At 41.9% G+C, this 12,671-nt stretch overlaps 1 protein-coding gene across 1 annotated transcript in view; it reads right to left on the minus strand.

Moving 5' to 3' along the window:
* The window catches only part of ATF6 (activating transcription factor 6), an 81,856-nt gene that overhangs the window by 10,540 nt on the left and 58,645 nt on the right, over nucleotides 1–12,671 (minus strand). Inside the window, exon 15 of the mRNA XM_050901099.1 lies at nucleotides 9,683–9,767. Coding sequence (XP_050757056.1) covers nucleotides 9,683–9,767 — 85 coding nt within the window. The remainder of the gene's footprint in view (nucleotides 1–9,682; nucleotides 9,768–12,671) is intronic.

Below are 12,671 nucleotides of genomic sequence, written 5' to 3' on the forward strand. Positions count from 1 at the left end.
CCTCTAACAGTGACCAGTAGCACAAGCAAAAGTCAGGGCAAGCATGTACTTTTGGTGATACATGAAATAGTAAATAACTGTTTCCTAGCTACCTTATCTACACCACTCATGGTTCTTCACGTTCTGTTACAACCCTTCCCTCAGCCATCGCTGTCAAATTCAATAGTCGCTGTGGTAGGGAAGCTGTCACACTTAATTGTAACACTTGTTGCTTTTTTCCTGCATCTTTCATTGTTTTGTATATATCTATAAACATCTATGAGCAAAAATGTATAGTATTGAAGATGGGGATTCAGCAGGGCTGTAAAGACGGTTCAAGTTTTGTTTTCTACTCTCTCTCTAATAAATTATAGTGTTCTTCTTCCTCGGCTAAGCCAACACTTCAGGGAAGGATGCGCAGTGGCTCCTCTGAGCAGTAACAGCTCGGTTAAAACCTGCCATTGTGTGTTTGGTCAGGAACAGTTTTCCCACGCAAATTCTTTTGCATTTTTTTCACACCAAGTTTCACCTACTGAACAGTTTCGCTCCCTCCCAAGATCTTCCAGCCTGTGCCCGGACTTGCATGGGCATCTCCCCAGCACAGACCTGCGTGGGAGTCTACTGGTAATATCCCCTTCATTGCAAAATGTGACCATCTGTTTCCACCTTTTATTTACACCTTTTAGAGAGGTACTAATCCACAAGTGAGCCTTCCCTCTTGTCTCGCAAAAGCCTGCTTTCTTTTAGCAGTCTCTGAAGAACTACCTTTTTCCAAGTTTTCTGAACACTCAGGTATGTTATTGTGCTGAAGAGACCACCCTTATCCTCACACTCGCTATCCCTCTGACGCCTCTGGTGGAGCACTAAGGTAGGACTTTCCTCTGCAGAAGCTGTGCTATCTCTTCCCAATCTATTGTACGTACCAGGCCATGCTCAGCTCTCACAGATTCAGCCAGCTTGTGCAAAAGTGAGATTTGATTTTTTACAGTTCCTGAGGCCAGTTTAAAAAAGTTTGCCTTATTTGTCGCTTGCCATTCTCCTGATATTTATATAGCCTCAGTGGTTAACACCAGCGCAAGAACTTTTTGCTCTTTCCTTCAACAGTGCTGACTTCAACTTTAAGTGCTCTTTTACACCTTGCTTCTCTACAGGCACTGGAGATTCCCTGGCAGGCTTCCTCTGAAAAATGTTTTTATTATTTTTTATGCCTCAGGCATGCTGTTCCTCAGTATCTTTTCCTGGCTTGACTTCTTATGGTTTGACATTTAGTCTGCCAGAAATTGTCCTCTTTTTTCTATTCCCTCATTTGGCTACAATGTCTGTTGTTTAAAAGATATCTTCTTACTTCTATGAATTGACTTTAATGTGTTAAGCCTGTTGGATTTTTTAGGGTCCTTTTAAAGACTTTTGCACTGAGCTTTTAATCTTTAATCAATCTTCATAACATTTGCCAGCATTTTACCCTATTGGTTTTTCTTTTAATATGTTTTCCTATTCTTATTTAGCCCTTACCTTTGAACTGTAGTATGTACTTCACCATTTTAATTTGTAGGCATGTACCGATAAAATTAACCATTTGACTTCATTTTTTTTCAAGAGGCAGCATCACTTCTTCATTGACACGGACCTTCTCTATCACCCAATATCATTTGTATCCTAGTGTTAAAGTGTCTCACTGATTTAAGAGCGAAGGCTGGTGAGAGCCTGTATTCACTTACAGTTGAAATGTCTTTATAGGTTGGATGGTATCCAAAGAGTGAGCTGATTTTTCCACCTGTCTCACTTGGATACATAAAATTACCTCATTTATTTAGATACTGTGATCAGCTCTTGCTCGTAGAAGAGTATTTTTAACACCATCTCTGTGAAGCTTCTGTCTGTGTGGGGCGAGCACTTTCCTCCACATGAGCTTCTCTCATTCAGTGCCTTTGCCAGTTAATTAAAAGAAATACACACATGCTGCAGAGTGCCTATCTGAATGCGGCATGCTAATAAAAGCGAGACGTCCGTTTCAAAGATTTCTGTCTCCCAGCTACAGCAACAGGAGATTTACAGCTTTAATGTATGAGTCCTGCTCTGAAACAGAGGTGCCTCCTTTCTCATGGTGAGGGGCAGCTCGGGCTGGCAATCATTTCTTCATCCACACTCACCCAGAAGGCATTTGTGCTGTACAGGGATATGCCACAGTCTCTGCATCTGGGGCTACTACAGAATAAGACAGGATGGAGGTAGATGATTTACAATGAAGTGGTGGACGACCAAAAATGTTCTTCAGATGCTCAGGACGTATTTTTCAAACGCTTTCCTACAGCAACCCTGCTACAAAGGATCAAGCCCAGAGGACGCCCAGGAAGCATGCCAGGAATCACCAGAGGCAAGGTGGACTGTATGAAGAGGGTGAGGAAAGCTGCAGCATGGACGACAGACCTGGGATATGAGAAGAAGGCAAAGGCCTCCCAGCCCTGCTGGTAGCAGTCTCCTTAGAGACTGCAATCCGAACACTGAAAAAGACCGTCTTGGACTGCTGTGTTTTCACTAATCTCTAGGTTTACTCCAGTGATGTTCTCAAGACAGAACTCATAAATGTGAACCTCCTCTACCAGCTCTGTTGCAGTTTTTTATGTTTTTACAGGGTGAGCTCATTATGGATAATTATGTTTCAGATCACTGCAGAAATAAAGAGCTACCAGAGTTGGCCTGTGTATCACAAACATAAAACTGTGTTTGCCACCTATAATTTAACACTAAGAGGAATTATGTAATCTTGAATTTACAACATTTGAAAATGTATTAAGGCAGATCAGCTGGGCTCGAGGCTAGAATTACGATGTGCTGCACAAACACAGTTCAATGTAGCCGAGATGGCGACGGTAATCTCACAGATCGGGATGAAAATTTTCTCTTTGCTTTGCAGCACAGCTCTCGGCGCAGTGCTCTCTGTAAAGCTTGGTGGGAGAGTGTACCTACACGGCAGTATGAGCATCCAGGGTTAACGAACATCTAGAAGAAAGGGTCTCTGCAGCGAGACACGTATACGTTCAGTTCTAAATGGAATGTAGCTCCTTCTGCAACTCCATACTGGCATCCATACTGGCAGCTAATATCATGGGTTTCTTTTTTCTTCTACTCTGTGGATTTTATAGAAGTGTGTCTTTTATACGGAAAAAACAATCTGGTGTAATACTCGACATTGGCGTTGGAAATACTAAGTACGAAGTCCAATTAATTTATGACTCATTCTCCACCCCCTTCGTGAACAGCGTGTTCCCGAGAAAATGCCATCTGTAGCATTTATGCTGTCTATACAGGGAAGACCAGTCACACTGGGCCTTGGCCTGCTCTATCACACAAAACCCAAGAGATATTCTTTTTTGTATTAACAAAGGGACAAAAAGGCACAGAAGATCCTCTGAAATCATCATCCTGTTCTTCTGAATACATAAAAATAGGTTACTCATTTAGCAATTTAGGTAAACAGCTCGTTATGAAAAGTCATTGGGGAATAAGCCTTCATGATTTCATTTCTTGATCGTTTCCTGTCTAACAAAATAAACATGAACTCAAGTGACACAGATTCCATTACTTTTGTGCACAGATTCTTGAATGATTTCTTTCATACTTTTTGAATAATTTAATCTTCTCCTTCCTGTCAAAGACAACATACATTAACAGACAATGGTTGGTGAGAGCAAAGCCTCTCAAAATCTGTTGAAAACTTCTATTTAAGGTTGAATCTAGGCAACGATCAATTCTGATGTTCAAAGAAATGTAGGAAAGTTTTGGGGGGGTATTCTGTTTTGGTAAACTGTGCTTTTACATCACTTTGAAAAGAAAACAGGAGTGAGAATAGCAGCATCTTACCATACAACTAAAATCTGTTGTTAAAATTCCTTAACAAAATACGTTCTGCCATGATTTCAATCCTGACCTCTACAGCACAGCTTTACAGGAACACGAGAGCTGAACTACATCATTGTGACACTAGCAAACCATCCTAATTACAGCAGAACCATAGTAACTTGACATGCTGCTTGTCCATGACTGCACACAGGAGATAGCAGACTCTCTCCATTTCTCAGTCCAGGCTCAGTAATCAGCTGTTGCAGTGAGGTCTAACTGAGAGGCTCTGATTTTTCCCTGGTCAGGCTTCACCAAACTACTTTTATTCCTCAACTGGCAGCTCAAGAAGCAGAAGGGTGGCATTTTCAAAATGGCCTGCAGACTTACAACATGGAGACATTCTCAGATATATTCTCCTACATCCCGGTTTAGGGGTCTTGATGCTTTGAAGGATTATCAGTGACTTTCTTAAAAAAACCTTAGCAGCCACCCTTCTTTCATCTCACAGATAGATTGTAATCCTACATACACAACTTCCAGAGCCTTCTGTTTATACTCTATAGCTTGCAATGCTGTGCTGAGTTCTCAGCACTTTCTGCTAAACCCAGATATAAAAGCAGAAACAACGAGGGAAGTATCTCTACAGATCATGCTTGTGTAGCCAAGAGATGTGTCCTCTGTACTTACTAGGGTGGCATGAGCTTCTCAGTCTGCGGCCAAGGACAGCAGCTGTGAGAGGGAGCCACAGGGACTAAGACTTGGCTTCGAAGCATGAAGAGAAGAATGAACCAACAACAGCTAGAGATAGCTGGGGCCATTAGCCTCCTGGAAACCATTCTGAAGCTATTCAAAGCGAGAGAAGGCTACCCAAAATGTTAAGCAACAACCTTCAGGGAAGTCAGCTGCCATTAAGTGGTATGTATTGTTTCAGACCTTCCTCATTCAATGACTGATTGGGAATTCTGCTCCTTGCTCTGAAAGACAGAAATGGCGTCTTTTGTTTGCTTAATCCTGAAAGGCAGAGGAAGTTGGAGACTTTATTTATTTAACCCCGAGACATGGGAACTTACAGAACATTGTCACTTCCCAAAGAGCTTGTGTTTTTATTTTCCTTCTCAGCCTGTGTGGGTTCTGTTTGCCTTATGGATTTTTCACAGACAGTTTGCTACCAGCCTTGGAAATCTGTGAGTGGCTTGCACACTGCTGTGAGTTGAAAGAAGGTTCTTTGTAGCTGCATGCAAATAATCATGCTGCTTGATGGCAGAAATCGCTCCAGTTTTGATCAAAAAGCCTTACCACTAGATTTGTTATTGACCTTTTTAATTAGAATGCGTATTACTTCAGAGCACTTTTGAAGTCTGTTACATCAGTGTGACGATGGATGCTAGGAAGGAAGGCTGAGGGAAGTGGTTGCGATCAGGAACTCGCCAAAACAACAGAGCACACGGGCTCCGCAAAACTCGCCATCCCGTTCACAGTAAGTTTCTGCCTTTAGGAGACTATTTTGCTGTTGTGTTTCATGACAAAAAGCAACCCTTAAGAGAACAGGGCTCCTTAAGAACCCAGGAACGTACAAGTCATAGAGGTTCAGGCACACAAACAGCTATCTCAAAGGCAGACTGAAGACAAGTCCCATTGTGTGACATTAGACTAAGGACCTATCCAGAGTATTTGTAAAAAATTCAAAACTCTCTTTGTCATGGCTGCCAATTCCCAGAAAATGAGCCTCGGATCTCACCAGGGGCTTTCCCATCAGGTCTCTCACTTTTGTTTGGCTGAGAGTGCAGACACCAACCCTCAATTTAGAGAGAGCAAATGAAGGAAGGACTTTCACGTACGGGGAACTGTTTTGCACAGGGATCCTAAGAATAAAAAAGGCCTTTGTGGTCTTTGTGCTGCTGCTAAGGCCACCAGTACTCATGGTGAGTACACACCTGCCCAGACATTTACAGCTGCTCCTACCAAGAGGAAGTGCAAGCTGTGAGAGTACCTAACATAATCCTAGGGAGAAATGCATTAATGAAAGCGGCTTCTTGGGCTAAACGTTGAATGCTATCTCCTACGCTGAATGACTGTACATATGTTCTCACTTTTGTGTGCTGCAAGGAGAGGACTGCTGGTGGTGTGTGCCACGCTGCAAAGCTGCAGGCACCCTGCAGAGACAAAAGGCTTGTGCTTGGGGTAGGAAGAGTGGCTTAGCTATGCTGTACTCTATAGATTATTTTGATCCAAAGATCGATGTTATAACCCACTGCATTTTTTACAGCAGTTAAGTAAATGGAAGGCTAATGGCAGATGTTTTCATTTAAACTTCATGAAAGGCACTGCCTATATGTCAGTATGGAATTGGTGTAATGAGCCAACAAGACTCTGAATCACAATAAAAGCAAATTTAGGAATGAAATCTACTGGAGACTTAACTGGCCTCAAGTGCAGTTAGATTTCTAAAATAATAGCTGCAATCCAGCATAACAAATATAACTTGCTCAACAACAAAAGTCGGAGTTTAACTGTAAATTGCAGTTGGCTTTCATTCCCATGAGAAACTGCAAGATATTTCTTCTTGGAATAACTTCTCAGTAAAGGCACACCAGTGGTGCCCTCATTGGGACTACCCAGTTCTGCTGTTTTCCCTCCAGGCTTACTAACCCTAAGGTCCTTAGGTACCCTCAGGCAGATGTTCTGTGGGTACTACCTGTGTCCACAGAGGGTGGCGCTTTGTTGTTGCGCAGAGGCAGGTCAAAACGTGGGCATGGCTGGCTGCAGGGGCCAAGGAGAGAGCTGTACTGAGGGACAGCAGCCAGCAGGGAAATGGGAGAAGGGTGAACGGCTGCGAGAGCATCTGGGGAGGCAGAAACGGAGGAGCTGACAGCAAGTACTGGCTGTGAACTGGGGGGGTGGCCCAGCAAGCTTGGAAAGGGGCTTGGAACAGGGTGGGGAAGAAGGAAAAGAGGGTAGGAGGGGGAGGATTAACATGTACCAACGTGTAACAAGTTACTATACTTTTTAAAAAAAATTAATACTTAAACATATTTAACATGTTAACCTATTAAACATATTTAAATATTTAAACATACTTCTGTGCACCTGCACAGAAGCCCTCAGTGGGGATTTTGCTGGCTTATCCTCATGCTCACAGAGGGGCATGGGCAATTCAGGCTGACCAGGAGAAGGAGCACATAGGAGAAAGCTACAAGGTAATGGGCATTTTTACTCTTTTCCAACATACAACAACTGAATAGTTTTTATCAGGTTTTTATCTTGAAAATGAATAACGTACTGTTATTTCTTTGCACAATATTGTTGTCTTAAACTTCCATCTTATTGAATGCACACGTGCGCACATACACGTACCCGTCTACTACAAAATCTTCTGTTGAGATTTGCCACTAGCTGCAAAGCACTAGGAATGCCACTGGCTGGACTTAACCCAGCTCTTCCCTCCAAGAAAAACTCTTCAAACTGTGAACTTGATTCTGCTTTGTACACTGGTGAAAACTGGTCATTAACCTCCATGCAGAGTCATGTAGGACACCGACTGACAACTCATTTTACTTCCTAATCTTTGTCCGTACCTGTTCTCTGTCCCTGCAGCCAGTGGTGGGAACGGCTCACGCCAGGTAAAGACAGAGTCTCTAGTGGAGCTCAGAAGGCACTCAAGCAATCAAAGTGCAATCAGAAAAGGATGACAGCCCTGCTAGGAAAAGACTGTCCAAGCAGTTCAAAGGGTTCTCAACTGAACTGTAAGCTGTTTCATGTTTGGAAACAGTGTCATGGGTAAACTTTAGTACACAGACAAATAAAGATCCTGTAGAAGAAAGCAAGTGATGAAGTTCCGAAAAAGTTTCAAAGCAAAGGCCACTTCACTTGCACTCCTTTCATCTCCTCTGCCAGGGCTGTGGCAGCAAAAAGGAAGGGCAAGTAAGTGGCAGTGGAAAAGGTTTCTCTTCTTCCACAGAGATCTGGCTGAGGCACAAGAAAAGGCAGGAGGGGACAAGTTCTTTCACTGAAAGTTTTGCCAATTCCTCCCAAGGAGACCTGTCCTCTTCTAGCAGCCAAGTCTCTGCAGGTGGACAAAGAATTAAGGTGGGCTTAAAAGAACAGCAGATAGCTGGGAGGAAAGCTTTGTTGTCAGCTAACTTCCAGATGCTTGTTCAGGATGTGCTCAGTCCTTGTGGAGGCAGAATAGGGTGAAGGAGCAATGTTCTCAAAGGAGAGAAATGGGTTCTTCTCCAGGCAGAACTTTTTAGGGAATCGTCTCCTCCAGGTAATCTACTAATAATCAAATTAAAAATCAAGCCAAGTTACCTACTGACTCTTGTGTATCTTGTAGTTTTTCTCCTAATACCCAGCTGAGTGTCACAGAGGAAGCAGTGTTTGATGCCGTTGTTTACTTAATGCTATCCTTGTGTCTCATCTGTTTCAACATCTCTGCCCAAATCCCTGGACGTTTTTTTATTTCCTGGATTATGCTGATGTTCTGAAGAAAAATCCCGAAGAACTCAAGTAACTATAATTTCACAATGTTTCTTTATTAATGAAGGATAAGATTTGTCACTGGATTCTGATGTGTATTTTCCAAATTATATTTACTCCAACAACTGAAAAGTTATTTCAAGTAAAACAAGACTCAGTAGCATGTTAAGAAGAAATACTTTGTAATTTAGAAATAGCGTTTGTTCTTCAAGTGATAAAGTGCCCACTTGCACGTGATAATTCAGCTCAGCCAGAAAAGGATTTTTGTAATGGATGTGAAAAGGGAGTTTCAGGCAGATAAATGCCAAAAATAATTCTGACACATCTAATAAAAATTCCCCTAAGATAGCTGGTTATAGATTATCACACTCGACTTACTCTACTGCATGGGAAAATGTAATTATCAAAATGTTGAAAACCTGAACTGATTTTTTTTTTTTCCTTAGTTTATGGAAATTTGCATCATCAGATAATGTTTTTGGCATGCTTGAATTTAACAAAAACATTTGGGTTTATGATTCACTTGTACTGTAAAACACATAAGTTTTAAAAAAGCACTATGTGCACAGATATTCAGAAAGTAAAGTTTATACTGTTACAGGGTTCACGATGCATTTGATGACTGTGACAGTGGCCCCGTGCCCCAAACATGTCCTAACTTGGCAGATCCTCACCATATGAATTAATGGTATATTTATACAGTCCATGTCCTGTCTCTCATGTGGGATTAAAATACAGATCAAGAACATTTCTGTTCGCTAATAAGCCTGTGCCCCTAGTGCAAAACTGTTTTCTCTGCTGTCCTGCAGCACTGTAACATGATTATTATTAATCCTGACCATGCAGTGCTGAGAGGTCCCACTCACACTGAGTGTTGTATAACAGAGTGCTAAACAGCTGAGGAAGCCGATGGAAGGCAGTCAGCACCCTAACAAACCAGTAAGGCCAAGGAATGTGCCCTGCTAAGCAGGCGTAGGAGGAACCCAAATGAGAGGATGAGGACAGTCTCCACACTCGATGGGATCTTTGTAGCCACGAAGTTAGAGAAGCTAGATCACATTCAAGTAACCCTTAATCAGCTGTGTATAAATCACTGGGACTGGATGGCACCACCCCTGTCCTTGAAGGCGCTAGAATGAGATACTGCAGAACTGCTGGCCAAGTCACGCAGCCTCTCGTTACAGTCTCGGTGACCAGGCACTGGTGATTTGCCAGCACCCCAGCTCCAGCGGGGACCCTGGCAACTAAGGCCTAGTAATCACCAGTCTGACTTCTTTTTCAAAGCTATAACGAAAGACATTTGGTCTAAGTTTGGTTTCCACGTACAAGTCAGGCACAACTCTTTGAAATTAGTCTCCTATCGTTCTCTTTCATGTTTTGGACTTACCATTGATGTTTACAGCTGGCAACACTATAGACATCTTTGGTCTTCTGGTCTTGTTATGTGTGGTGGCTGGCAATAACAGGTGGTCCTGGAAAATAGGGGAAAAGATGTGTTAAATCTACCCTGGAAGTACAGAGCTGGGAAAATTCCTTTCCATTCTGTCTTACAGGCATTCCACATAAAACTATTTACAACAGCTTAGCAAATTCAAATTGTTGAGGGAGTCTTCCAAAAGTCACAGCAATTGCTCGTGCTGTGTAACCGAGAAGAAATCCCTATCGCATGCAGCAGAATATGAAAAAGCCTTGATCATGTGGAAAGAGATGGAAACTACTATTAGGCCCTCATTCAACAGAGTACTTATGTATATGATTAAAGTAATTTAACTTGACTTCAGTGATATTTAAACATGTGGTTAAGGGCTTTGCTGAATTGGAGCCTTTACTTGCAGTGCTGTCTGCTTTATATATAAATGTCATCTTGCTATATCTATGTCAAGCCCTACACCACATGCCTCGTGCAGTAGGACTGTATCAGTCAGGGTTGTGACGGGGTATGAAATAGGAGCTCTGCTGACAAAACCTACCATGGAAGTTTGATGGCAAAGCCATGTTTTAGTAGCTTATCGCAACTGTGAGGTGGCTGGGTGCTGCTGTAAGACAGCAGCGTTCAAACTAACTACCCTGGGTTTTAGCAGTGGAAGCTGCATCTGCAGGAGACGCTCTGGATATGGACCTGACCTGCATGGAAAAATGAAGCCTTTCTTCAGATTTTTTTCTGTTGCTGAACTCAAATTGCTCAACTTGCAGCCTGGGAAAATACGGTTCTTCCCTTATCAACAGAAGTAACAGAACATAAAGCGCCAGTCCAGGCATCTCCCATATTATTGTGCTATGCTGATCTAGATGGACCAAAGAAAGACTACTAAAGACAAGGGAAGCTTCCCATGCCTTTCAAAGCTTAGCTTCCCTGACAGAAGGTTGCTTCACTGCACCACGTCAGTACACAGTGGGCATTGTGAGGGAAGTATATTTGCTCTCTCTTAGTAATTAGGAACAAAAGACTGTGTTTATATAATTGACAAATTCAGTTTAAATTTCTGTCCCAGGCTCTAAGTGAAACAAAAACCTGCCAATCACTAAGTATCTTTTCCAGGTCCTAAAGAATTAATGGAACGGTTTATGTTCCCAGCCCCTGTGTTTGCCCCCCTCCCAATCCCAGCAATGCCAAATTCACTCCCAGTGTCTCTGAGAAGAACGAAAGCTGGCAGGTGCCACCACGTCAAACATGTGGAGACCAACGCATTAAGAAGTTTTTGCAACCATCCTAAAATCAGATCTGAACAGCTGCCTTTCACTTTTCAAGAGCCAGCATCTATCTCACATGGTTAAAAACCAGAAGCAAGTTTGATGCTCTCATCTCATTTCATGCTTTCCTATTTGTAAAACTCCCACGATATTTTACAAACTCAGCACTCAGAAACTCTACATGCAGCTTTTCAGCTCCCTGCTTAAGGGTAAGAACAGGCACACAAACATCCCATGCTTTTGGCCAAGGTTATCTTTTTGGCAGACTGAATTAGACTTCCTTCAGGACACAGTTGTTAACTTCCTAATGTCAGGGTAACTGTATTTTCCCCATTTTAATATCTAAACACTACATTGTTATGTCTAAGATTCAGGGAACTGAGTTACACACAAAGTTAGGTGTTAAATATATCAAGACATTCTGTAGATACATTGCAGAAATAGCACTCTTTTTTTTCCACCAAAAAATCCCCCAAAAAACCAAATGACTGACTATGAGAAAAAAACATTACTTCAATAAATGACTGTAATTAAAAACATCTTGGTACCAAAATTATAAAACCACTGTGGTATAATTCTTAGACTACATATGTAATTCCCATTTCATTTTTGAACCACTGAGATTAAGACAACACTCAGTAAGACAATGAACTTTACAGAAAAACTGTCCTTGAAATTCGATGTTCCCAAGGGAACAGGCCAAAGATAAGAAGTCCATTAAAACTACATTTTGTAACAATGTCCTTGTCATGATTTGACAACTATTTTTAACATCGCTTAAAAAAATGTTTATCCTGGTTTTTTTTTCTTCTTCAATGATTCTGAGAGTCCACAACATCATTAACCTAGCAAAACACAAGTACTGCATAGATGATCACCTGTGAATCATTACAAGTAACTACTATTTTTTGCTAACATATCTGAAGATTGGTACATTAATTGACACTGGCTTAGTTTTGCTTATAATGGCAACTTTATTTACTGTATGTATAAAATATATTAAGAACTATCACAAAGACTTTACAATTGGAGTACCGCTATAGAAACGAACAGCAGTGTCATGACAGAAATGCCAAACTTCTGGATAGCAACAAAATAAGAAAAATTCCTCAGGTACCTCCTGTACCATTACCTTTCTTGGCTGCACCACGGGAGGTTCAGGTTGGACATTCAGAAGCAGTTTTTCACCTAGAGTGTGGTGCAATCCTGGAACAGGTCAGCAGAGAGCTAGGGGATCTTGGAGCTTTCCAAGGCTCAGCTATACAAAGCCATGGCTGCCCTTATCTATTGTTGGTAACGGTTCCACTTTAAGGAGAAAGTTGGGCTAGGCACCACCTGAGGTTTTCTCTACCCATTTTGATGATCCCATGATTCTCTTTTTGCAGTCCACAGGACAGACACTGGCAGTACTAACTTCTCATCAGAGTCCTATGGTAACCTACAGAGGCAGTGCAAATACCTCAGACTTGGCCTTTACAAGCTCTGCATCTCCTCCATCATGGTTAAATTCAAAGACTTGGCTCAGACTGACTCTGAAGTTAACAAATTGTGTTTCCATGACTACAATGCAGCCAAACTATGCACTAATACTGCTGAGTAGGTTCAGATTCCACCAAACTGATTTGCTGGAAAACAATACTTTATTCTAAACCTTGCATTGAAAATGAGATGTAAAGTTCACGTTT

This window comes from Gymnogyps californianus, chromosome 8 (genome assembly GCF_018139145.2).
Source record: "Gymnogyps californianus isolate 813 chromosome 8, ASM1813914v2, whole genome shotgun sequence".
In the NCBI taxonomy this organism is placed as follows: Eukaryota; Metazoa; Chordata; class Aves; order Accipitriformes; family Cathartidae; genus Gymnogyps; species Gymnogyps californianus.